Genomic DNA, 27,956 nt, shown 5'->3' on the forward strand with positions numbered 1-27,956 from the left:
GTCTGTTCATATTTTCTATTTCTTCCTAATTCAGTCTTGGCAGGTTGTGCATTTCTAAGAATTTGTCCATTTCTCCCAGGTTGTCCATTTTATTGGCATATACTTGCTTGTAGTAATCTCTCATGATCTTTTGTATTTCTGCAGTGTCAGTTGTTACTTCTCCTTTTTCATTTCTAATTCTATTGATTTCAGTCTTCTCCCTTTTTTTCTTGATGAGTCTGGCTAATGGTTTACCAATTATGTTTATCTTCTCACAGAACCAGCTTTTAGTTTTATTGATCTTTGCTATTGTTTCCTTCATTTCTTTTTCATTTATTTCTGATCTGATCTTTATGATTTCTTTCCTTCTGCTAACTTTGGGGTTTCTTTGTTCTTCTTTCTCTAATTGCTTTAAGTGCAAGGTTAGTTTGTTTATTCGAGATGTTTCCTGTTTCTTAAGGTAGGATTGTATTGCTATAAACTTCCCTCTTAGAACTGCTTTTGCTGCATCCCATAGATTTTGGGTCGTCGTGTCTCCATTGTCATTTGTTTCTAGGTATTTTTTGATTTCCTCTTTGATTTCTTCAGTGATCACTTCGTTATTAAGTAGTGTATTGTTTAGCCTCCAAGTGTTTGTATTTTTTACATATCTTTTACTGTAATTGATATCTAGTCTCATAGCATTGTGGTCGGAAAAGATACTTGATAAAATTTCAATTTTCTTAAATTTACCAAGGCTTAATTTGTGACCCAAGATATGATCTATCCTGGAGAATGTTCCGTGAGCACTTGAGAAAAATGTGTATTCTGTTGTTTTTGGATGGAATGTCCTATAAATATCAATTAAGGCCATCTTGTTTAATGTGTCATTTAAAGCTTGTGTTTCCTTATTTATTTTCATTTTGGATGATCTGTCCATTGGTGAAAGTGGGGTGTTAAAGTCCCCTACTATGAATGTGTTACTGTTGATTTCCCCTTTTATGGCTGTTAGTATTTGCCTTATGTTTTGAGGTGCTCCTATGTTGGGTGCATAAATATTTACCATTGTTATATCTTCTTCTTGGATTGATCCCTTGATCATTATGTAGTGTCCTTCTTTGTCTCTTCAAATAGTCTTTATTTTACAGTCTATTTTGTCTGATATGAGAATTGCTACTCCAGCTTTCTTTTGGTTTCCATTTGCATGGAATATTTTTTTCCATCCCCTCACTTTCAGTCTGTATGTGTCTCTAGGTCTGAAGTGGGTCTCTTGTAGACAGCGTATATATGGGTCTTGTTTTTGTATCCATTCAGCCAGTCTGTGTCTTTTGGTGGGAGCATTTAGTCCATTTACATTTAAGGTAATTATCGATATGTATGTTCCTATTCCCATTTTCTTAATTGTTTTGGGTTTGTTATTGTAGGTCTTTTCCTTCTCTTGTGTTTCTTGACTAGAGAAGATCCTTTAGCAGTTGTTGTAAATCTGGTTTGGTGGTGCTGAACTCTCTCAGCTTTTGCTTGTCTGTAAAGGTTTTAGTTTTAATTTCTCCCTCAAATCTGAATCAGATCCTTGCTGGGTAGAGTAATCTTGGTTGTAGGTTTTTCTCCTTCATCACTTTAAATATGTCCTTTTTTTAATAAGGTAAATTTTCATCCACAAGACTGTTTCTGTCTGAGAAATTATCAGGCTAACTAATCTAAAATACTCATCTTTTGAAAACAAATCAATCTGATTAATGTACCTAACTCTCTGCAAAATGGGATACAAAAGGCATTCTAAAACCATAGGAAGATAAAAATATACAAATAGTTGAATGGGAAAAGTATCAAGTATACAGAACTCTGTACAGACAAAATGGTGAAATAATGGGGGCGAAGAAACAAAGCCAGGTTAGTCCAGGATTTAAAACAAAGGCAGGGCTTCCCTGGTGGTACAGTGGTTGAGGGTCCGCCTGCCGATGCAGAGGACATGGGTTCGTGCCCCGGTCTGGGAAGATCCCACATGCTGTGGAGCGGCTGGGCCCGTGAGCCATGGCCACTGAGCCTGCACGTCCGGAGCCTGTGCTCCGCAACGGGAGAGGCCATAACAGTGAGAGGCCCGCGTACCGCAAAAAAACAAAAAACAAAAACAAACAAAATAAAATAAAATAAAATAAAACAAAGGCAAAGGTGAAGAATAGGATCTACCTCTGAATAATAAGGACTCGCAGGAAGAGAAAGCAAAAGTCAGGATAATACTAATAAAAATAAAAGTAATGAAAATAACAGTGGCAATTATAATTATCGCACCTCAGAAAGCAGATATCTTAAATACAACTTTCTCATAGGATTGTCAAAAGGATTAAATGGGAAAATAAATGTGAAAGTATCAAGTATAGAATATTGCGTATATGGTATATGTTAATATTTTCCCTTCTCTGTTATCTCCACCAAAAAGGCTCTCGACTTATCATCATATCAAAGAAACCTACTGGCTGGTATTTCGCTTCTAATCTGGCTCTCCTCTAACCATACATTAGCCAGAGTGAGCTATCTAAAACTCAAATCCAATTATGCCATTCTCCTGCTTAAATTTCAATAGCTCCGTATAGATTTCTGGATAAAGTTCCAACTCTTCCATTAAGTACCTAAGGCCCTTCACAATCTGACTCCTGCCCATCTCTCCAGCTTTAAGCCTGCCACTTCTCACAGCCACTCTTTGTTCTACAAAGCAAAAGAACCACTAAGCCTCTGGATTCCTTGTGGTTCCTTGGGAACATCATACTGTTTTTTGCTTCTGTGCTTTGGAACATTCTCTTACCTCTATCTGGAAAGTCTCCTTCTTTCTCATACCCTTCCCTTAAGTCCACAGGATTTTATATATATTATCTCGCTTAATCTTTACAACACTTCTTAGACGTAGGTACTATTATAATTTTTATTTACAGATAGAAAAACTAAGGAGGTTAAATAATTTGCCTAAGATCATACAGCCAGTAACTACACAAGCTAGGTCTAGCTCCAAAGCCTATATTCTTAACTTCGGTGCCTTTCAAGTCCTACTGTTTCCTTTATGATCAGATCATATATATACTTTTAGGTATTTCAGAGGCTGAAGATGGACAGTGACAAGAGAAGTAGAGTAATAGTAATTTTCTTCAAATATTTGAGAGGCTATTTTCAGGAGATACTAGATGATTCTGAAATGCATAGACAATAAGAATTAGGACTAATGAGTAGAAGTCAAAGGAAGCCAAATTTCAATTCAGTATAATAAATGTTCTAACAATTGCAGCTATCCAACAATTAGACAGCCTGTTTTTTTAAAGGATAGAACTCCTTATAATTCAAACAGAAGTAAGATTATCACATAACATATGAATCAGTATTCTTATAAGGGGAGGGAAGTTATCTAAGATGGCCTTTTAAACTATAAACTCAATAAAATATTTACTCTTTATTCATTCATTTGTTCATCTCTAATTTTCCTTCCTGGTAATAAGGGTAAATTTGCACTGTATGATCAATATTGCTATTGCTGTATTTCTCTTACAATCCATTACACTAGACCAAGGTTTTTCAACCACATCTTGGGCTGGATAAATCTTTCTTGTGTATGTGTGTGGACTGGGGTGGGTGAAATGGAGAAGGTGGCTGTTCTGTGCATTGCAGGATATTTAGCAGCATCTCTGGATTTTATACTCCCCTCAGTTGTTACAATTAAAAATGTCTCCAGACATTGCCAAATTCCGGGGATGAGGGGAACCAAAATCATCCCTGCTTGAGAACCACTGCATTAGGATCAATCATCTCATCTCTGATTCATATAGTCCTCAAGGAACCCAGTTTTCAGAGATAAGCGGTGAGTATGCCTCTATGATAAGAAATATGTAACAATGTTAGGCCAGTGATAGCCATTTACATGTGTGTGTATACACACATGTGTGTAATATATCAGTTGCTGTAGCCAAGTTATTGGTACCCCTTAAATTAAGTAAGGGAAATGTTTCTGTGCCCAATGTTATAATTTTGGGAAAATCTTACTTGGGTTATTAGAATCAGCAGTTTATCCTACTTATTTCACTTTTCCTCCCAACAAACTTTTTGAATCTCAGATAATTATATGATTCAGTTTAGCAGTAGTTGATGCAACATTAATAGCTATTGTAAGGAAATTTCTACTTTTGTTATATCCCACAAAATTTTCAGTACAATGTAATTCAAACTGGATGGAGCTTAATAAATACCAAATAGTAAAACTTATGGTGTGTGTGTGTGTATATATATATATTAGACACTATTATACTTTTAGGTAAGAAAATCTACTCCAAACTGTTCTTGGGTTAATTACGCACCTAGATCTAAAATACTGGACACAGGCGGAGTCAAGATGGTGGACTAGGAGGATGTAGAATTCGTGTCTCCGCACAACTAGGGCACCTACCAGGCACCACTGGGGGACCACGGACACCTAAGGGGATGGGAGGAACCCCCAGCGACTGGGTAGGATGTGGGGCATGTGGGGAGTGAAGGGGGAGGAGAAGTGGAGGTGGGATGGGACTGGTGCTCCTGAGGGGCAGCTGGGGGAGGGGAAGGGATCCCACACCTGAAGGGGGAAATTGGGGGACCATTGGGAGGGCAGAGAATCAAAAGGGAGTGTGGTCAGGTTTCCCCTGCCCACTTGGGCCCCTGGGACACTGCTGAGATCCAAGGCCTGATCCTCTGCCCACCAAGGCCCCCTCCAGCCTGGCGGGTCCTGAGGGAGTGGGAGGGAGGGAGGGGAGCAAAAGTAAAGGCCAGACCTCTGAGACTGGCACCCCTGAGGGGTGGCTGGGGGAGGAGAGGAATTCCTACACCCAGTGGGACCCACCCACGGTTAGGGGTCCAGCAGGGATGGGGGAGACCCTGGAGGAGACACTGGAGGGGACGGTTGGGGAGTGCGGCACGCAGAGGAGGAAGGGAACACGGCCAGTGCTTTCCCTGTCCACTTAGGCACCGGGGAGCCTGTTGGGTTCCCAGGACTAATCCTCTGCCTTCGGAGGCTCCCTCCTGACGTGCAGAGCCCAAGCCCCGCCCCTACACCCCCACCCAGGGCCCTTCCTCTACACTCGGAGACACTCTCCAATGCGCTGGGCCTAAACCCCACCCACACACCCTCCCTCAGGGCCTTATCTCCAAACTCCAGAACCCCAGAGGCCCTCTTTTCCACGTGCTGCCTCTCCCCTTCAGCACAGGTCCTAAGTAGAGGCTCCACCCCACACTTGAATGTCACCGTACCTAGGCCCCACCACCAAGGCCTTTTCTGGCTGCATGGGTCCTCAGCCTAGTCACCGCCCCATGCTCAAACGTCACCCCCCCACCGGCCTAGGTGCTGCCCTGCCCTAAACTCCACCCCTTGCTAAGTTCCACCCCCCCACACCAAACTCCACCCTCAAAGCCAAGACATTTTTTTTCCCCCTCTTTTAGATTCGGGTTCTGTTTTACCTTGTTGATTCATTGTTGTTGATTCATTTATATTTTTATTTTTCCTAATAAATATTTTATTTTTCTAATTTTCTTTTATACTTTGTTATTGTTCTCTCCTTTTGGCCTCTTCCCCCCAGAGGCCCTCCTTTTTTCTTTTTTTCCTGTTGTGGTTTTATTTTACCTTGTTGCAGTTGTTTCAATTATATTTTTATTTTTCCTAATATATTTTTTATCTTTCTAACTTTATTTTGTTTATTATTCTTTGATATTGTACTGCTCCTTTCTTTTCTTTCTTTTTTTTCCGCGCCATGCAGCTTGCGGAATCTTGGTTCCTAGGCTGGAGGTCAGGCCCGAGCTCCTGTGGTGGGAGCTCCAAATCCAAATCACTGGACTAACAGAGAACCTCAGACCCCAGGCAATATCAATTGGAGTGAGGCCTCCTGGAGGTCCTCATATCAGCACCAAGACCCAGCTCTATCCAACTGCCTGCAAATTCCAGTGCTGGACGCCTCAGGCCAAAAAACCAGTAAGACAGGAATGCAGCACAACCCATCAAAAAAAAAAAAAAAAAAGAAATGACAAAAAAGTATGTTACAGACGAAGGAGCAAAGTAAAAACCAACAAGACCAAATAAATGAAGCCAAAATCTGCAAACTACCTGAAAAAGAATTCAGAGTAATGATAGTAAAGATGATCCAAACTCTTGGAAACAGAATGGAGAAAATACAAGAACATTTAAAAAGGATCTAGAAGAACTAAAGAGCAAACAAGCAGTGACGAACAACACAATAACTGAAATTAAAAATACTCTAGAAGGAATCAATAGCAGAATACCTGAGGCAGAAGTACATATAAGTGAGCTAGAAGATAAAATGGTGGAAATAATTGCCAGGGAGCAGAATAAAGAAAAAGAATGAGAAGAATTCAGGACAGGCTCAGAGGCCTCTGGGACATTAAACATGGGAACATTCGAATTACAGGGGTCCCAGAAGAAGACAAAAAGAAAGGGTCTGAGAAAATGTCTGAAGAGATTAGAGTCGAAAATTTCCATAACATGGTAAAGGAAATAATCAATCAAGTCCAGGAAGTGCAGAGAGTCCCATACAGGATAAATCCAAAGAGAAACACACCAAGACACATATTAATCAAACTATCAAAAATTAAATATAAAGAAAAAAATATTAAAAGCAGCAAGGGAAAAGCAACAAATAATATACAAGGGATTCCCCATCAGGTTAACAGCTGATCTTTCAGAAGAAACTCTGCAAGCCAGAAGGGAGTGGCAGGATGTATTTAAAGTGATGAAAGGGAAAAACCTACAACCAAGATTTCTCTACCCAGCAAGGATCTCATTCAGATTCGATGGAGAAATTAAAACCTTTACAGACAAGGGATTTCCCTGGTGGTGTACTGGTTAAGAATCCACCTGCCAAGGCAGGGGACATGGGTTTGAGCCCTGGTCTGGGAAGACCCACATGTTGTGGAGCAACTAAGCCAGTGTGCCACAACTACTGAGCCTGCGCTCTAGAGCCCATGAGCCACAACTACTGAACCCATGTGCCACAACTACTGAAGCCCACGCACCTAGAGCCCGTGCTCACAACAATAGAAGCCACCACAATGAGAAGCCGCACACCACAATGAAGAGTAGCCCCCACTCGCCATAAATAGAGAAACCCCTGCGTGCAGCAATGAAGATCCAACACAGCCCAAAATAAAAAAATTTTAAAAATAATCTTTAAAATAAAACCTTTATAGATAGCAAAAGATAATAGAATTCAGCACCACCAAACCAGCTTTACAACAAATGCTAAAGGAACTTCTCTTGGCAGGAAACACAAGAGAAGGAAAAGACCTACAAAAACAAAGCCAAAACAATTAAGAAAATGGTAATAGGACCATACATATCTATAATTACCTTAAACGTAAATGGGTTAAGTGCTCCAACCAAAAGATACAGATTGGCTTAACAGATACAAAAACAAGACCTGTACATATGCTCTCTACAAGAGACCCACTTCAGATCTAGGGACACATACAGACTGAAAATGAGGGGATGGGAAAAAAGATACTCCATGCAAATGGAAAACAAAAGAAAGCTGGAGTAGCAATTCTCATATCAGACAAAATAGACTGTAAAATAAAGACTACTGTAAGAGACAAAGGACACTACATAATGACCAAAGGATCAATCCAAGAAGGAGATATAACAACTGTAAATATTTACCCACCCAACATAGGAGCACCTCAATACATAAGGCAAATGCTAACAGCCATAAACAGGGAAATCAAGAGTAACACAATAATAGTAGGTGACTTTAACACCCCACTTACACCAATCGACAAATCATCCAAACAGAAAATAAATAAGGAAACAAAAGCTTTAAATGACACATTAAACAAGATGGCCTTAATTGATATTTATAGGACATTCCATCCAAAAACCACAGAATACACTTTCTTCTCAAGTGCTTATGGAACATTCTCCAGGAAAGACCATTTCTTGGGTCACAAATAAAGCCTTGGTAAATTTAAGAAAATTGAAATCATATCAAGTATCTTTCCCAATCACAACGCTATGAGACTAGATATCAATTACGGGAAAAAAACTTAAAACAAATGAAACACATGGAGGCTAAGCAATACGCTACTAAACAACCAAGAGATCACTGAAGAAATCAATGAGGAAATCAAAAAACATCTAGAAACAAATGACAATGAAAACACGACAACCCAAAACCTATGGGATGCCGCAAAAGCAGTTCTAAGAGGGAAGTTTATAGCAATACAATCCTACCTCAAGAAACAAGAAAAATCTCAAATAAACAACCTAACTTTACACCTAACGCAATTACAGAAAGAAGAACAAAAAAACCCCAAAGTTAGCAGAGGGAAAGAAATCATAAAGATCAGATCAGAAATAAATGAAAAAGAAATGAAGGAAACAATAGCAAAGATCAATAAAACTAAAAGCTGGTTCTGGGAGAAGATAAACAAAATTGATAAACCATTAGCCAGACTCAACAGGAAAAAAAGGGAGAAGACTCAGATCAACAGAATTAGAAATGAAAAAGGAGAAGTAACAACTGAAACTGCAGAAATACAAAGGATCATGAGAGACTACTACAAGCAACTATATGTCAATAAATGGGACAACCTAGAAGAAATGGACAAATTCTTAGAAATGCACAAACTTTCAAGACTGAACCAGGAAGAGATAGAAAACATGAACAGGCCAATCACAAGCACTGAAATAGAAACTGTGATTAAAAATCTTCCAACAAACAAAAGTCCAGGACCAGATGGCTTCACAGGCGAATTCTATCAAACATTTAGAAACGAGCTAACACGTATCCCTCTCAAACTCTTCCAAAATATAGCAGAGGGAGGAACACTCCCAAACTCATTCTACGAGGCCACCATCACCCTGATAGCAAAACCAGAAAAAGATGTCACAAAAAGAGAAAACTACAGGCCAATATCACTGAGGAACACAGATGCAAAAATCCTCAACAAAATACTAGCAAACAGAATCCAACAGCACATTAAAAGGGTCATACACCATGATCAAGTGGGGTTTATCCCTGGAATGCAAGGATTCTTCAATATATGCAAATCAATCAATGTGATACACCATATTAACAAATTGAAGAAGAAAAACCATATGATAATCTCAATAGATGCAGGAAAAGCTTCTGACAACATTCAGCACCCATTTACGATAAAAACTCTCCAGAAAGTGGGCATAGAGGGAAACTACCTCAACATGATAAAAGCCATATATGACAAACCTACAGCCAACATCATTCTCAATGGTGAAAAACTGAAAGCATTTCCTCTAAGATCAGGAAAAAGACAAGGTTGCCCACTCTCACCACTATTACTCAACACACTTTTGGAAGTTTTAGCCACTGCTGTCAGAGAAAAAAACAAAATGAAATGAATCTAAGGATAAGAAGAAGTAAAACTGTCACTGTTTACAGATGACATGATACTATACATAGAAAATCCTAAAGATGCCACCAGAAAACTACTAGAGCTAATCAATGAATTTGGTAAAGTAGCAGGATACAAAATTAATGCACAGAAATCTCTTGCATTCCTATACACTAACAACAAAAAAACAGAAAGAGAAATCAAGGAAACACTCGCATTTACCATGACAACAAAAACATAAAATACCTAGGAATAAACATACCTAAGGAGGCAAAAGACCTGTATGCAGAAAACTACAAGACACTGATGAAAGAAATCAAAGATGATACAAACAGATGGAAAGATATACCATGTTCTTGGATTGGAAGAATCAATATTGTGAAAGTGACTATATTACCCAAAGCAGCTACAGATTCAAAGTAATCCCCATCAAATTACCAGTGGCATTTTTCACAGAACTAGAACAAAAAATCCGACAATTTGTATGGAAACACAAAAGACCTCAAATAGCCAAAGCAATCTTGAGAAAGAAAAATCGAACTGGAGGAATCAGGCTCCCTGACTTCAGACATACTACAAAACTATAGTAATCAAGACAGTATGGTACTGGCACAAAAACAGAAATATAGATCAATGGAATAGGACAGAAAGCCCAGAGATAAACCCACACACATATAGTCACCTTATCTTTGACAAAGGAGGCAAGATATACAATGTAGAAAAGACAGCCTCTTCAATAAGTGGACCTGGGAAAACTGGACAGCTACATGTAAAAGAATGAAATTAGAACACTCCCTAACACCATACACAAAAATAAACTTCAAATGGATTAAATATTTGCAAACAAAGCAACTGACAAAGGATTAACCTCCAGAACAGCTCATGCAGCTCAATATCAAAAAAACAAACAACCCAATCCAAAATGGCAGAAGACCTAAACAGACATTTCTCCAAAGAAGATATACAGAGTGCCAACAAACACATGAAAGGATGCTCAACATCAGTAATCATTAGAGAAATGCAAATCAAAACTACAGTGAGGTATTACCTCACTCTGGTCATAATGGCCATCATCAGAAAATGTACAAACAATAAATGCTGGAGAGGGTGTGGAGAAAAGAGAACCCTCCTACACCGTTTGTGGGCATGTAAATTGATACAGCCACTATGGAGAACAGTATGGAGGTTCCTTGAAAAACTAAAAAGAGAACTACCAAATGACCCAGCAATCCCACTACTGGGCACATACCCTGAGAAAACCATAATTCAAAGAGAGTCATGTACCACAGTGTTCATTGCAGCTCTATTTACAATAGCCAGGATATGGAAGCAACCTAAGTGTCCATTCACAGATGAATGGATAAAGAAGATGTGGCACATATGTACAATGGAATATTATTGAGCCATAAAAAGAAACAAAATTGTGTTATTTGTAGTGAGGTGGATGAACCTAGAGTCTGTCATGCAGAGTGAAGTAATTCAGAAAGAGAAAAACGAATACTGTATGCTAACACATATATATGGAATCTAAAAAAAAAAAAACATGGTTCTGATGAACCTAGGGGCAGGACAGGAATAAAGATGCAGACGTAGAGAATGGACTTGAGGACACGGGAAGGGGGAAGGGTAAGCTGGGACAAAGTGAGAGAGCAGCACTCACATATACACACTAACAAATGTAAAACAGATAGCTAGTGGGAAGCAGCTGCATAGCACAGGAGGATCAGGTTGGTGCTTAGTGACCACCCAGAAGGGTGGATAGGGAGGGTGCAAGGGAGATGCAAGAGGGAGTGGATATGGAGATATATGTAAGCATATAGCTGATTCACTTTGTTATACAGCAGAAACTAACAGAACATTGTAAAGCAATTATACTCCAATAAAGATGTTAAAAAAAATAAAAATAAAACACTGGGCACAAAATGTTTTAAATAGGGAGCAGAATTGGTAATTATAAAGTAAATCTGCAACTTACCAATCTGGGCCATAATCTGACAAAGAGCAATCTGTTTCAAATATGTGGATTTCCCACTCATATTTGGTCCAGTTATGATAAAAAAATTACTCCCTTCTGTAATATAGGTATTGTTGGCAACAGGTTTTTCCACAGATATTTTTTCAAGTATGGGGTGCCATCCATGTTTGATTGCTAAAGTATCAGTAAACTCTGGCCGAACTAAAGAGAAAAATGTTTTTGAAAGATTAATATATTTATACTTAAAGATTTTGTGGTATGTACATACTGTTTATACTTCAGTGATTTTACTTGGGTCAATTTGGAACAATATCATTAAGGTATTATTTTATCTCCAATCCTTCTAAATTATAATTTACATAGTCTAATCACATCACAACTTTTATTCATTTCCAGAAAAATCTAAGACTTAGCTCCCTGTCATTGTGCTGGGCTCCAAAAGAGTTCATAAGTTTTTCAGATTTGCATAAATTAAAATGAATCAACCAACCACTGATAACACTTTTAAAATAATTTACAAATACTCTAAAATTGCACATTTACTTAATCCTTGTCTTAAGCATTATTTCAAATTTGATATACTTAGCTTTCTGAATGAGGTCTAAAAATAGAGTAAAACCAAATAAAAACATAATTTTATGTCCAAAGTTATAGAAATTTTGTGTAAAAAGAAATCTCAGAGGGTAGAGAAAACAGACACAAAAGATTTGTTAATTTATAGCAAGAAACAATGATCAGGTCTGTATAGATAATTTCTGAGGTGAAGAGGGTGGGAGGACAAGTAAAAGTTAAAATGCTACATGCTTCTAGATGAAACACATGGATAAACTTGAAAGCATTCATTATAAAAGTGAGGCTGATTAGAAAAAATTTGGTTTACTATTTTTAAATCATTTTTAACATCAAAAATTCACTATTTATAAGTTTTGAGTTTTAGAATGGTCCCTCTCAAAATGGAGCAACATCAAATATCTTAATAGTTAAGAAAACTACTATTAAAATAGCAGATCTCCAATGTAAGGTTTTAACCCCAAAAGAGACATAAAAGATTGACGTTTTGGCCTATATAATACCAATTGAAAATTTTAACATTTCTATAAGAAATACAGAAATATCAAAAAGGAAAAAAATCTTTGTAAAATACCTTTTCTCATCATACAGTCTTTCTTATTTGGGGAAACTTTAAAGTTTCTTGCTGTTTTCTTTCTTTGTGATTTCTCAATTTCTCAGTAAATAATTTTCTGACTTTTAAAAGAAAATTTAAGGATAATTTCACTTTCTCTATTTTGAGTGTTAGTCTAGGACCATAAGCAAGACATTGTATTTCAGGTAAAAAAAAAAAATGTAAACCATTCATAATTGTTACATAAAATTGCTTGAACGGAATACAGATTTCAGTATGCAACGTATTTATCCCAAAGAAAATAACTTACCATAGTCAGAAAGAGTGCAGGCATGAGCAAATGACAGTAGCATATCCAGCATTGACACAGTGTCAGACAGTTTATGTAAGCAATGAATATGTTCATAAATCTCACTAAGCAGTTTGCACACTATCCTGAAAGTACATGTTTGGTAAGACAAGTAGTGCCTTTTACAGAGACACATACAATGCAATTGTAAAACAATATTAAATTCATTGTCTGAGGTAAAATAACATTCACATTTGAGTTGTACACTACAGGTAAAGTCTATTGTTCTATTGCCTCATTTTAGAGATGAGGAAATTGAAGCTTATACTCAAGGTCACAGTTACTTAGTAGCAAAGAATCCATCTTCTAGTGTGTTAACACCAAGTTTTTAAAATAACTCCTTTTATTAAATATTAATAAAATAAATTCTTATTAATAGAAATATTTTATATAGGTCAAAGCAAGCCCTCACTATACTTCAACAGATCCCATCTGCTAACAATTTTGTTTTGGCAATGTTAAATTCAACACAAAAGCTATTATGTATTTTCTCTCACCCATTCTCTCTCTCCCTCTCTCTCTCTCTTCACACACACACACACACACACACACATATCCTAACAACATAATTATTTAAGCTTTTATGTTGCAGTTATCATATTGTGAGATAATATAAAAGTTTTTCCCTTACATGGAGAAATATGTTCCCCAGCTTACTATATCTTATAATCTTTTTGGTCTATGTTCTGAAATTGTTTTGAAAGCCCAACATTTATCTTTATCATCTCAGCTTACCAATGTCCTAGTTCTTATTTATAGACACATTGCTACCGTTTCATGAACAGCAAAAGACTGGCATTATTGTGATATTGTTACGTAAGTACTAAGGCATGAGAATTTGAGGGCTTACATACTAAAGAAAAAGAATAAACCTAATGAAACTTATCTGGGCCCAAGATAAGCCCAGATGTGCCAAGTTCTACATCATGGTGGAATATATACTACAAAAGTATCAGTGGTACTACAGGTATTTTAAGCTCATGTCATTATGACATTTCTTAAAACTTTATGAAAAGAATAAATGAAGTACTGCTGAAATGTAGAAATTTGGTTGGGTATCAAACTTTTTCTATAACACAGTATAACGTGTTTGTTTGGTTTGGTTTTGTAATTAAGATTTGCCCTGAATGTTCTGTGAGGCTCAGTGATCCCAATCACAATGACAGACTTTAAAGTTTTAAATGGTTTTCCAGAAAATGGTCTTTCCTTGCTAACATTTGTAACTACTATTTTCCACAACCAGACAAAAACTCAATTAATGAAACTTATAGTACCTCAAATTAAACGAATTTAATTCAGTATTCAAAAATTTCAAGTGCTCTTACATGTAAGTCATGTGATAGATTTCTCTCAAAGACTCTTGGCATCTTTCATTCATTTTAATTAAATCTGCTGATGTAAAGCTGTAAGAATTTTTCACTTTAGAAATCTGCTAGGAGATTAAAAAATAAATGTCAAGATACATATATACTCTTATGAAATAAAACATACAGATTTAAAACAATAGAAGTATAGGTACTTCGGTTAATCACTTTAATTTTTCAGGTAATAATCTCACAAAAAATCCCAAATAATGTTTGTGAAAGAGAAAAGGAAGATCACTTCTAAAGTTAAAGCAGAATTTTTTAACCTGGTCCATCTGACATGACTATTTTTACAGGCCTTAAAGTAGCAATGTAGAAATGTTAAAACACTACATCTTATTACCAAGTAATAATATGCATGGTAGATAGTAATCCTCACTCCCTCTCTGATCCCTCCCCTCTTAGCCCTTGGCCCATATCCAAACCTCACTCAATCTCTAACCCCATTACTAACTCTCAGCCCATTCTTTACTTCATCCATCCCTCATTACTTGGTAATACAATAGGTATTTTAAAGACCCAAAAGTTGAATGGTTTGTTTTTGTCAAAAGGTACTCCCTGGGGGCAAAGAAAACAAAGTGGGTTAGACTTTCCCAAACTGGTATATTGTGGAGGAGTTAACATGTATATAGAAAAAAATATCACCCTGGCCCAAAGGTTTGGCAATAGGAGATTTTAAAAAATCAAGCAAATTTCTCTACTTTAGGACTTTTATTAAACCTTTAATAGGCAGATGTGCATTGAGAAGAGATAGTACAGTACTTTCCAAACTTCTTTGATCAAAACTTCCTTTTGGACTTTCTTTCTTCATTTTCCTTTTTTTAGCCATACCAAGCTCCCAGAACTGTGGGAAACACTGTGTTTGGTATTTCTCTAAAAAAATCTTCTCAATCGCTTTTCGATTAGTAAAGCTATTAGGTGGGTGAGTAGTAGTAAGAGAAGCAATACACAAAACATTCAGAAATTTGTCATGTAATACTCAAGAAGTGCCTGAAAATATGTAAATGCAATTCTGTAAAATCAGAAACAATAATTTCCTAACCAAAACTCTAGAATGAACCTTAATAAACTCTGAAGGAAGCTGATCATTGGGTAGGGCTGTACAATCTGTAGTCATCTGAATGAAAAATCCTCGAGCAGAGCTAAAACTTGTCCTTAAAGGAAGACTATATTTTTCTGCAAGCTGCGATATCATTCCTAGTGACCAGAAACAAGAAAAACAAAGAAATTTAATGAGAAAAAATACTCTTCATGTTTAAAAAAATCATATAACTTGTTCTTGTTATTTTATATATAAGTAGGAAGGTCTTGTTACCTTTTTCTTTTTTTTTTGAAGTATAGTTGTTTTACAACATTGCATTTGTTTCATGTGTGCAACATAGTGATCCAGTGGGATTTTTTTGCACATTATATTCCATTATAGGTTATTACAAGATATTGAATATAATTCCATGTTATATAGTAAATCCTTATCACTTATCTATTTTATGTATACTATTTTCTATCTGTTAATTCCATACTTTTAATTTGTCCCTCCCTCCCTCTCTCCTGTGGTAACCATGAGTTTGTGTTCTATGTGAATCTGTTCCTGTTTTGTATATAGATTCATTTGTATTATTTTTTTCAACTTTGAAGGCAGGAAAGATTTTTTTAATGACATTTAATACAAGAGACCCATTGTCTACTCCTGGATATCTCTGTGTCTCCTAAGAGAAGACACTTGTGAGTCCAATTAAAACTCAACTTAAGCCACTAACTTGTGGTCACAACTGTGTTACTCATCTGTGTTTGCCCCACCGTGGTGTCGAGCCCACTGCTCTGTTCAGGGCTGGTTGGTGTTCTACCAATGTCTGCCAATTTAATAAATGACTGAATAAATGAAAAAGTGAATGAGAAAAACTTAGAGCCTTAGCCAGGGTCTCCTTCTGATCATTTAGATGGTGCTTACTTCCAAATTAACTGAGAAGGACCTGGTGCTAGAATAAAAATAAATAGCTTACTAAAAAGTAAAAAAGTTTAAAAAAGTTAAAAAAGTAAAAAACTAGTTTTTTTTTTAAAAGGCCAATAAAAACAGAAAATCAAAGAAATTATAGAAGGTTCCACTTTCAGCTAGGATATTAAAAAGTCACAAAAAACCATCAGTGCCGCTGTAACCATGAGAAAACAATAAATTTAGAAATCTTCTGTCATAAAAGATATTGCAAGAGATCCAGACACAAGTCTAAATGAATGGAATTCCAAAGAGAGACAAGCCCTAGATGACTGGGCACGAGTAAGTGGGAGGCAGCTGCTGTTGGTAAAGAAACTCTGATGGGATGAGGAGGAATGAGCCACATTTCAACCAGCCAGGCCTGGCTGCTTGGCAGATTGGAAAACAGAGAGACAGCCAGCTCTCACTGTAGCCCATTCTCCCTCCCAATATTTTTTTAAGTTAATTTTTATTGTAGTACAGTTGCTTTACAATGTTGTGTAAGTTTCTACTGTACAGCAAAATGAATCAGCTATACATACACATATATCCCCTTTCTTGGATTTCCTTCCCATTTAGGTCACCACAGTGCATTAAGTAGAGTTCCCTGTGCTACACAGTATGTTCTCATTAATTATCTATTTTACATATAGTATCAATAGTGTATAGTGTCAATCCCAATCTACTAATCATCCCACCACCCCCACTCTCCCTCTTGGTATCCCTACGTTTGTTCTCTACATCAGTGTCTCTATTTCTGCTTTGCAAATAAAATCATCTATACCATTTTTCTAGATTCTATGTACATGCATTAATATACAATATTTGTTTCTCTCTTTCTGACTTACTCCACTCTAGGTCCATCCACATCTCTACAAATGACCCAATTTTGTTCCTTTTTATGGCTGAGTAATATTCCATTGTATATATGGACCACACCTTCTTTACCCATTCCTCTGTTGATGGACATTTCGGCTGCTTCCATGTCCTTGCTATCGTAAATAGTGCTGCAGTGAACACTGGGGTGCGTCTTTTTGAATTATTGTTTTCCCTGGGTATATGCCCTGTAGTGGGATTGCTGGGTCATACAGTAGCTCTATTTTTCATTTTTTAAGGAACAGCCATACTGTTTTCCATAGTGGCTGTATCAATTTACATTCCCACCAACAGTGCAAGAGGGTTCCCTTTTCTCCACACCCTCTCCAGCATTTATTTTTTATAGATTTTTTGGTGATGGCCATTCTGACCTGTGTGAGGTGATCTCATTGTAGCTTTTTTCTTTTTTTTTGCAGTACACGGGCCTCTCACTGTTGTGGCCTCCGGACGCACAGGCTCCGGACGCGCAGGCTCAGCGGCCATGGCTCATGGGCCCAGCCGCTCCACGGCACGTGGGATCTTCCCGGACCAGGGCACGAACCTGTGTCCCCTGCATCGGCAGGCGGACTCTCAACCACTGCGCCACCAGGGAAGGCCCTCATTGTAGTTTTGATTCATATTTCTCTAATAATTAGTGACGCTGAGCATCTTTTCATGTGTCTCTTGGCCATCTGTATGTTTTCCTGGAGAAATGTCTGTTTAGGTCTTCTGCCCATTTTTTGTTTGGGTTGTTTGTTTCTTTGATATTGAGCGGCATGAGCTGCTTGTATATTTTGGAGATTAAATCTTTGTCAATTGCTTCATTTGCAAATATTTTCTCACATTCTGAGGGTTGTCTTTTCATCTTGTTTTTTGTTTCCTTTGCTATGCAAAGGCTTTTAAGTTTCATTAGGTCCCATTTGGTTTTGTTTTTATTTTCATTACTCTAAGAGGTGAGTCAAAAAAGATCTTGCTGTGATTTATGTCAAAGAATGTTCTGCCTATGTTTTCCTGTAAGAGTTTTATAGTGTCTGGCCTTACATTTAGGTCTTTAATCCATTTTGAGTTCAATGATTAACTCTTATCAATTCTTCCTTCAACCTCTGCATCTCTCTCTTCTCATATACACCCTAAATAATGCTTTGTTAACTTGTAATAGCTTAAAATAGTTCCTCTTTCCATTGCTCCACTCAAATTCACTCAACATATCTTCTTGATCAATTTCACTCCATAGAGCAAAAACATCTCAGTGCCTCTTCATTCTCCTTGGGAAACATCTCCAATCTGGCCTTCGAAAACTAAATTCTGATCCCCAGTCTACATTTCTGACCTTATCTCTTAGTAGCTCTGTAAGGAAATGCCCTATACCATCCTAACAAATTTCCTTAAGGTTTCCTCAGGCCATTGTGCTTAAGTGTACACCACTGCCAGAGGGCAGAATTCCTTTTTAGGCTATTCTACTAAAAATATTCCCATCCTCTATGCCTCCATACCCAGTCACACTCTGACCCCTCTGACCTACTATTTTTTTCTTCATATATCTTAAATCCATGTGAAATTATGTACTATATGTGATTGATATACTTTATATATCAATATGAATATATATATCCATATATATCAATGGATATATATATATATACACACACATACATATGTGTGTATGTTTATTATCTGTCTCTACTACTATTATAGCTCCATGAGGACAGGGACTTTGTTCTGTTCACTATGTATTCCCAGTACCTAGGACAGTGTCTGTATTAACTAGGAGATTAGTAAATTCACAAAATGAATTACTGTACTAGCTGAAATGCTACCTCTTCTAGACAAAAATGATATCTCTTCCTCCAATGAAACCCTTTAGCACTGATAGCCAGTATTTTTCATGCAAGTTATACTCAACATTGTATGAAGGTAAACTACTCTCCTAGCCTTCATGTAACCCTATATTTAAATTTGAACGAACTCTAAATTTAAGTTTGTAGAAAAGAAGGGACACATTATAACACTGTGAGATCTTTTTTTTTAAAGGCTCCTTAAATGATAATATCTGTTAACAGTATCTGTTATTTGTTTTGGTAACAAAAAATAAATTTAAAATATGCATCGTTAATATAATCAGCAAAAAAAGCATAACATGTCCTAAAAAAATTTGTTTTATTTCTAAAAAACAGAATAAATATGTTCAAGTAATTACATTACCTGCTATGTCATCTACAATCTCTGTATATGTTCTTCTGGCTATGTCAAGAAATTCATTTATGTTAGACCTCACTGCATAGCACTTCTGAGTCCTCATGTTCAGGCATCCTTTCATGTATCTTGCATCATCATTAATTACTGTTTTAATCTTGTCAAGTATGATTACAAACCTAAAAAGAACATTATAGGCAATAAGTCAAACAGTTATGTTAACTGATAATTTGAATAACAGTTAACGATAGCAAATAACATTTTCTTAAAATTATTGCTGAAAATTATTTTGCAAATAAATAAACAATATATATAAAATTACATAAATTAGGACTGTGACTACATCAATTGTAAACTATTTCATCAGTCATAACTACTCTCCTAAAATAACATGCGACCACCAAGAACAATCCTACAACTGATGATAAACAGATCTCCCAAATTACACATACTAACTGTGTCTGTGAATATAAAATATATCCTTGAAGCACTTTATAAAAATTCTGGCTTCATGCTCATTGACTCAATAAACATTTACTTATACCATGTAGCAATCACTGTGTTAGGTGCAGGGATTCAAAGAAGGATTAACATATGGTCCTTGCCCTCAGTTGGTGCAAGGGAGATTAAGCATATTATGAGACAGTATAACAGGAACATTTCAATCATCAGTGTCTAAGTGCAGTGATCATGCAGACCAGGAGTCTGGTAACACCTATTTTCCTAACCTTTTATTTTACAGTATTCTGTTCTGTATTTATCTGTAATAATTCGGTTTTATTAACCTCATTTTGTGACCTCACATAAGGTGTGAATCTTGAATCAATAAAATAACAGCTTTTAAGTATCACAAGCCATCTTGTTCAAGAACCAAGGTGCCACTGCTAAAAGCAATACTAAAATTAAACTGTAATTAGATCTTATTCAGTATTCATATAGACCATTTTTCGGTTACATTAAGTCCTTCATGATTTAACACAAAAGAATAATATATTTTTATATTTGCAAGTCTTTCCATGGAGAATAGTTAAAAAGAAAAAGAAATATTAAAATTTTGTATGACTTCAATTTTTAATGCTATTATAATTGTCCATTAACACAAACCCTCAATGTGCTGTTACCCTATTTATTAGTATTTATAAAATATAATATATAAATTTTTAATGAACAGCTTAAAATTTCTGTTAACCAAAGCTCAATTAATTGTTCTATAGAATATAATTAGAGTTCTTAAAATCAGTTATGATCAGGAAGAAAGAAATAATCTGCTCTTTTATTAACAGTTGAATGACAAAGACCTCTTATCTTCCAAGGAACCGTAGTAAGCTCTTAATAAAGGTGTGTTACAGTTCTTCAGAGTAATCTATTAAAGAATAAAGAAAAAGATAGTTAAGGATAATAAATTATGACATTATTCAAACAAAGCATTTTAGACTTGTTTGGTACTTTACATTTTACCAAGTATTTTCTTGCTTCATCTTCTCATTTATATACTCATAACAGAAATTTTAGGTATGCAGGTGAAGACAGATTGTATCTGGCCCATTTTTCAGATAAAGAGCACATGGCTAAACAGTGGCATCCACTGCTTTACTACTATGACTTTTATTTTTCTTGCTGCCCAACTAACATTAACATTAAACTACTTATTAATGTAGTTTAACTAGTTTAATTAACTACTTATTAATGCAGTTAAACAGTTATCATTGTACATTCAGAGTACTCTACATATAACTCCAAAATTTGGGTTAAATGTATTAATACATTAAACTAAAAAAGTGTTTTGTATATTTGTAAACAGAACAACTTCTCCATTCTTATATGGCAAAAGTAGGGATTTTATTTTGCTTAATTGAAACTATGAGTGATCACTATTTGAATAAACAGAAAAGAGAGAAAACATAGGTAACCTGACTTTTACCTCCTATTTTAGTTTTGTTATGAGGCAATGGCAATAACTTTTTTGCTTATTAATAGAAAAATAATACTTACATACCAATAAAAACTAGAAATGCATAAGAGCATAAAGAAAAACATTTAAATCACTCATTATTCTACCACCCTTCCAAAGATAAATACTCTAAGTATTATGACATATTTCCTGTCCCTTTTTCAAATCAAAAAATTTATATGATTACATGCTCCTTTTCTCCCCCATCTATTTAAAAATAGATGAAAAAAATCACCATTCTGTAACCATTGGAGTTACTTCAGGTAAGAGTCATTAATAAATAACAAAATCAATGGGTGAAAGTTTGACAAGAAACAGTATATTTACACAGTCTCATGGTATCTCTCCACAGATTACTTATAAATTTATAGTGAAGTAATAATCGAAGTTATTATCACCAAGAAGGGAAAGAAAAATGACATCATGTGCCTCCTGATGTAATACACTGAGAAAGATACAACATTGCTCATAGAGTATTATTGCCAAATATGTGTAAGCAGAATTTAATCATGAGGAAACAATCACGCAAACTGAGGAATATCTTATTAAACAACTGACCCGGCACCTGTGGCCGCTGGTTTCCCTGCACATTTGGCACCGCCAGGGCTCTTGTGATCCAAGCAGTCATACCACCTCTGCACCTAGTCCTCACAGGGGCAGACCAAGAGCTCCAAGGCAGCCTCAGGAGCAGACTCCTGTGGGTGGACCACATGCAGAGGTGGGGATAAAACCAAAGCTGAACCCAAGGGATGGGGTGACTAAGGAAGAAGATCTAAAATCTTTCCATCAGTTGTACAAGCTGCAGATCAAACCCCCACGATCAGCTAGAAAGACCCTGTTTTTATGGAATATCTGAGTAGACAATGAGTGTTCCCACAAATGAAAACGGTCTAGCTCTGGCAGCTGTGGACTTTGGGGGCAAGCACACGCAGGAACTGGGCCAGATCAGAGACAGAGTGGTCCCCACAGGGCACACAGCAGGTCCAGAGACCAGCCCAGAGGCAGAGGAGGGCCTCTTGGGGAGGCAGAGGTGAGCTGTGGCTCACAGCATGTAAGGACACTAACAGCGGAGACTCCAGGGAAACATAATTATTACTATTAATTTTATTACATTTTGATTCATTCTGTTGTTGCCTCTAGCTTTTTTCTTTCATTTTGTTTGTTGTTGTTTTAGTTGTTTTTTTTTTAAATTCAGTCTTCTGGGATCTCCATGGTTTATAAAATATTTTTATTTTTTATACATTTCTATTTTTACTTTGCTTTTATGTTGTTCTGTATTCTTTTCCCTTATTTTTTTCCTTCCTCTTTTTCTTTAATATTTTTTTCTGTTTTTCTTTTTTTATATTTCCATTTCTACTTTTTCTGTTGCCTGTGTTTTTTCCCTTTTTATTATTTTTAAATCATTTTTATCAGTTTATTCTGTTTCCTTGCTTTATTCTTCATTGGCACACTGTTTTGTTTTTGTTTTTAGGTTATGTATTTATGTTAGTTTTAATCCTAATTGTTTGATTTCATTTTTGAGTTCTTGTATTTCTCTGGTTGTTCTCTTGATTTTTGTTTTATTTGGCTCTGTTTTGTTTCTTGTACGTGTGTGTGTGTGTGTGTTTCCTTGTTTCTGTTTTTGTTTGATTTTGTTTTTACAATTTCTCCAGGGTTCTGTTTGCCTTTTTTTTCTTTAATATATTTTCTATTTGTTAAAATATATTTTTATTTCTACATTGCTTTTCTGTTGTTCTGTCTTTTTTCCCTTTTCTCTTTTTCTTTTTTTTTATATCATTTTTGTCAGTTTGTTTTGTTTCTTTGCTTCATTCTTCAGTTAGAATTCTGCTTTGGTTTTATTTTTTGGTTTTGGATTTTTGTCAGCTTTCCTCTTAATTGTTTGATTTCATTCTTTGGTTCTTCTGTTTGTCTGGTTGTTCTCTTGCTATTTGATTTATTTGGTTCTGTTTTTGTTTCTTTTCTGTGTGTGTGGCATGTTTCCTTGTTTCTGTTTCCATTTGTTTGATTTTACTTTTTACCATTTGTCTGGGGTTTTGTTAGTCTTTTTTTTTTTTTTTTCATCCCCTTTATTGCCAGGACGAGAGACTTGCAGTGTCCTGGTTCCTCAACCAGAAGATGGGCCTGAGGCTCTGGAGTAGCAGCACTGAGTCCAGGATGCTGGACCACCAGAGAATTCCCGGTCCCAGGGAAGATTAACTGCCAAGAGCTCTCACTGAGGCCTCTATTTGAATCCAAGACCCAGGTCCACCCAAGTGCCAGCAGCTCCCAGCACTGGACATGTCATACCAAACAACAAACAAGACAGGAACACAAACCCACCCATCAGCACACAGACTACGTCAAGTCATACTAAGCTAACAGACAGCCCAAAACAAATCACCTGACGCGGCCCCGCTCATCAGAGGGAAAAGACTCAGCTCCACCCACTAGAATGCAAGCACCAGTCCCTCCCATCAGGAAGCCTACACAAGACACTGGACCAACACCACCACTGGGGGCAGAGAACAGAAGTAAGAGGAACTGTGACCCTGTAGCCTAGGGAAAAGAGACCTTAAATACTGTATATTAGACAAAATAAGAAGACAGAGAAATATATTACAGACAAAGGAGCAAGATAAATATGCACAAGACCAAGTAAATGAAGGGGAAGTAGGCAAACTAACTGAAAAAGAATTAAGAGTAATGATAGTAAACATGATCCAAAATCTTGAAAATAGAAGACAGAAAATACAAGAAACGTTTAACAAGGACCTAGAAGAACTAAAGAGCAAACAAACATTAATGAACAACACAAAAACTGAAATAAAATACACTCTAGAAGGAATCAATAACAGAATAACTGAGGGAGAAGAACGGACTAGAGAGCTGGAAGATAAAATGGTGGAAATAAATGTCGCAGAGCAGAGTAAAGAAAAAAGAAAGAAAAGAATGGAGGACAGTCTCCAAGACCTCTGGGACAACATTAAGCACACCAACATTCAAATTATAGGTGTCCCAGAAGAAGAAGAAAAAAGAAATGGGGCTGAAAATATTTGAAGAGGTTATAGTTGAAAAATTCCCCAACATGGGACAGGAAATAGCCACCCAAGTACAGGAACCACAGAGAGTCCCATACAGGATAAACCCAAGGAGAAACATGCCGAGACACATATTAATCGAGCTAACAAAAATTAAACACAAAGAAAAAATATTAAAAGCAACAAGGGAAAAGCAACAAAAAACATACAAGGGAATCCTCATAAGATTAACAGCTGATATTTCAGCAGAAACTCTACAGGCCAGGAGGCAGTGGGAAGATATATTTAAAGTGGTGAAAGGGAAAAACCTACAACCAAGATTACTCTACCCAGCAAGGATCACATTCAGAATCGATGGAGAAATCAAAAGCTTTACAGACAAGCAAGTTAAGAGAATTCAGCACCACCAAACCAGCTTTACAACAAATGCTAAAGGAACTTCTCTAGGCAAGAAACACAAGAGGAGGAAATGACTTACAAAAACAAACCCAGAACAATTAAGATAATGGTACTAGGAACAAACATTTCAATAATTACCTTAAATGTAAATGGATTAAATGCCCCAACCAAAGGACCCAGACTTGCTGAAAGGATACAAAAACGAGACCCATATAAATGCTGTCTACAAGAGACACACTTCAGAACAAGGGACACATACAGACTGAAAGTAAAGGGATGGAAAAAAGATATTCCATGAAAATGGAAATCAAAAGATAGCTGGAGTAGGAATACTCATATCAGACAAAATAAACTTTAAAATAAAGACTATTACAAGAGACAAGGAAGGACACTACATAATGATCAAGGGAACAATCCAAGAAGAAGATTTAACAATTGCAAATATCTAAGAACCCAACACAGGAGCACCTCGATACATAAAGCAAATGCTGACAGCCATAAAAGGGGAAATCAACAGTAACACAATCATAGTAGGTGACTTTAACACCCCACTTACACCAATCAACAGATCATCCAAACAGAAAATAAATAAGGAAACAAAAGCTTTAAATGACACATTAAACAAGATGGACTTAATTGATATTTATAGGACATTCCATCCAAAAACAATAGAATACACTTTCTTCTCAAGTGCTCATGGAACATTCTCCAGGATAAACCATATCTTGGGCCACAAATCAAGCCTTAGTAAATTTAAGAAAACTGAAATCGTATCAAGTACCTTTTCCAACCACAATGCTATGAGACTAGATATCAATTACAGGAAAAAATCTGTAAAAAACACAAACACATGGAGGCTAAGCAATATGTTACTAAACGACCAAGAGATCACTGAAGAAATCAAAGAGGAAATCAAAATATACCTGGAAACAAATGACAATGAAAACACGACGACCCAAAACCAATGGGATGCAGCAAAAGCTGTTCTAAGAGGGAAGTTTATAGCAATACAATCCTACCTCAAGAAACAAGAAAAATCTCAAACAACCAAACCTTACACCTAAAGCAATTAGAGAAAGAAGAACCAAAAAAACTCAAAGTTAGCAGAAGGAAAGAAATCATAAAGATCAGATCAGAAATAAATGAAAAAGAAATGAAGGAAACAACAGCAAAGATCAATAAAACTAAAAGCTGGTTCTGGGAGAAGATAAACAAAATTGATAAACCATTAGCCAGACTCAACAGGAAAAAAAGGGAGAAGACTCAAATCAACAGAATTAGAAATGAAAAAGGAGAAGTAACAACTGAAACTGCAGAAATACAAAGGATCATGAGAGACTACTACAAGCAACTATATGTCAATAAATGGGACAACCTGGAAGAAATGGACAAATTCTTAGAAATGCACAAACTTTCAAGACTGAACCAGGAAGAAATAGAAAACATGAACAAGCTAATCACAAGCACTGAAATAGAAACTGTGATTAAAAATCTTCCAACAAACAAAAGTCCAGGACCAGATGGCTTCACAGGCGAATTCTATCAAACATTTAGAGATGAGCTAACACGTATCCTTCTCAAACTCTTCCAAAATATAGCAGAGGGAGGAACACTCCCAAACTCATTCTATGAGGCCACCATCACCCTGATACCAAAACCAGAAAAAGATGTCACAAAAAGAGAAAACTACAGGGCAATATCACTGAGGAACATAGATGCAAAAATCCTCAACAGAATACTAGCAAACAGAATCCAACAGCACATTAAAAGGATCATACACCATGATCAAGTGGGGTTTATCCCTGGAATGCAAGGATTCTTCAATATATGCAAATCAATCAATGTGATATACCATATTAAGAAACTGAAGTATAAAAACCATATGATAATCTCAATAGATGCAGGAAAAGCTTTTGACAACATTCAGCACCCATTTACGATAAAAACTCTCCAGAAAGTGGGCATAGAGGGAAACTACCTCAACATGATAAAAGCCATATATGACAAACCTACAGCCAACATCATTCTCAAAGGTGAAAAACTGAAAGCATTTCCTCTAAGATCAGGAACAAGACAAGGTTGCCCACTCTCACCACTATTATTCAACATAGTTTTGGAAGTTTTAGCCACAACAATCATAGAAGAAAAAAAATGAAATGAATCCAAATAGGATAAGAAGTAAAACTGTCACTGTTTACAGATGACATGATACTATACATAGAAAATCCTAAAGATGCCACCAGAAAACTACTAGAGCTAATCAATGAATTTGGTAAAGTAGCAGGATACAAAATTAATGCACAGAAATCTCTTGCATTCCTATACACTAACAACAAAAAATCAGAAAGAGAAATCAAGGAAACACTCCCATTTACCATTGCAACAAAAACATAAAATACCAAGGAATAAACTTACCTAAGGAGGCCAAAGACTTGTATGTAGAAAACTATATGACACTGATGAATGAAATCAAAGATGATACAAACAGATGGAAAGATATACCATGTTCTTGGATTGGAAGAATCAATATTGTGAAAGTGACTATACTACCCAAAGCATCTACAGATTCAGTGCAATCCCTGTCAAATTACCAATGGCATTTTTCACAGAACTAGAACAAAAAATTCGACAATTTGTATGGAAACACAAAAGACCTCGAATAGCCAAAGCAATCTTGAGGAAGAAAAACGGAACTGTAGGAATCAGTCTCCTTGACTTCAGATATACTACAAAGCTATAGTAATCAAGACAGTATGGTACTGGCATGAAACAGAAATATAGATCAATGGAACAGGACCAAAAGCCCTGAGGTAAACCCACGGACATACAGTCACCTTATCTTTGGCAAAGGAGGCAAGAATATACAATGTAGAAAAGACAGGCTCTTCAATAAGTGGAGCTAGGAAAAGTGGACAGGTACATGTAAAACAATGAAATTAGAACACTCCCTAACACCATACACAAAAATAAACTCAAAATGGATTAAAGACCTAAATGTAAGGCCAGACACTATAAAACTCTTAGAGGAAAACATAGGCAGAACATTCTATGACATAAATCACAGCAAGATCTTTTTTGACCCACCTCCTGGAGTAATGGAAATAAAATCAAAAGTAAACAAATGGGACCTAATTAAACTTCAAGCTTTGCACAGCAAAGGAAACCATAACAAGATGAAAAGATAACCCTCAGAATGGGAGAAAATATTTGCAAACGAAGCAAGTGACAAAGGATTAATCTCCAAAATATACAAGCAGCTCTGTAGCTCAATGTCAAAAAAAGAAAGAACCCAATCCAAAAATGAGCAGAAGACTAAATAGACATTTCTCCAAAGAAGACATACAGATTGCCAAGAAACACATGAAAAGATGCTCAACATCACTAATCATTAGAGAAATGCAAACAACCACAATGAGGTATCT

General features: G+C 36.3%; 1 protein-coding gene across 1 annotated transcript in view; it reads right to left on the reverse strand.

Annotated features, from left to right (window-relative positions):
- MSH4 (mutS homolog 4) overlaps nt 1-27,956 on the reverse strand; it is a 96,207-nt gene that overhangs the window by 22,294 nt on the left and 45,957 nt on the right. The window contains exons 10-15 of the mRNA XM_029229791.1: nt 20,466-20,530; nt 19,177-19,346; nt 15,211-15,347; nt 14,112-14,215; nt 12,748-12,872; nt 11,315-11,515 (exon numbers count right to left, since the gene is read on the reverse strand). Of these exons, the coding sequence (XP_029085624.1) occupies nt 11,315-11,515; nt 12,748-12,872; nt 14,112-14,215; nt 15,211-15,347; nt 19,177-19,346; nt 20,466-20,530 (802 nt within the window). The remainder of the gene's footprint in view (nt 1-11,314; nt 11,516-12,747; nt 12,873-14,111; nt 14,216-15,210; nt 15,348-19,176; nt 19,347-20,465; nt 20,531-27,956) is intronic.

Source organism: Monodon monoceros, unplaced genomic scaffold (assembly GCF_005190385.1).
Source record: "Monodon monoceros isolate NGI ecotype Baffin Bay Population unplaced genomic scaffold, NGI_Narwhal_1 Super_Scaffold_18, whole genome shotgun sequence".
In the NCBI taxonomy this organism is placed as follows: Eukaryota; Metazoa; Chordata; class Mammalia; order Artiodactyla; family Monodontidae; genus Monodon; species Monodon monoceros.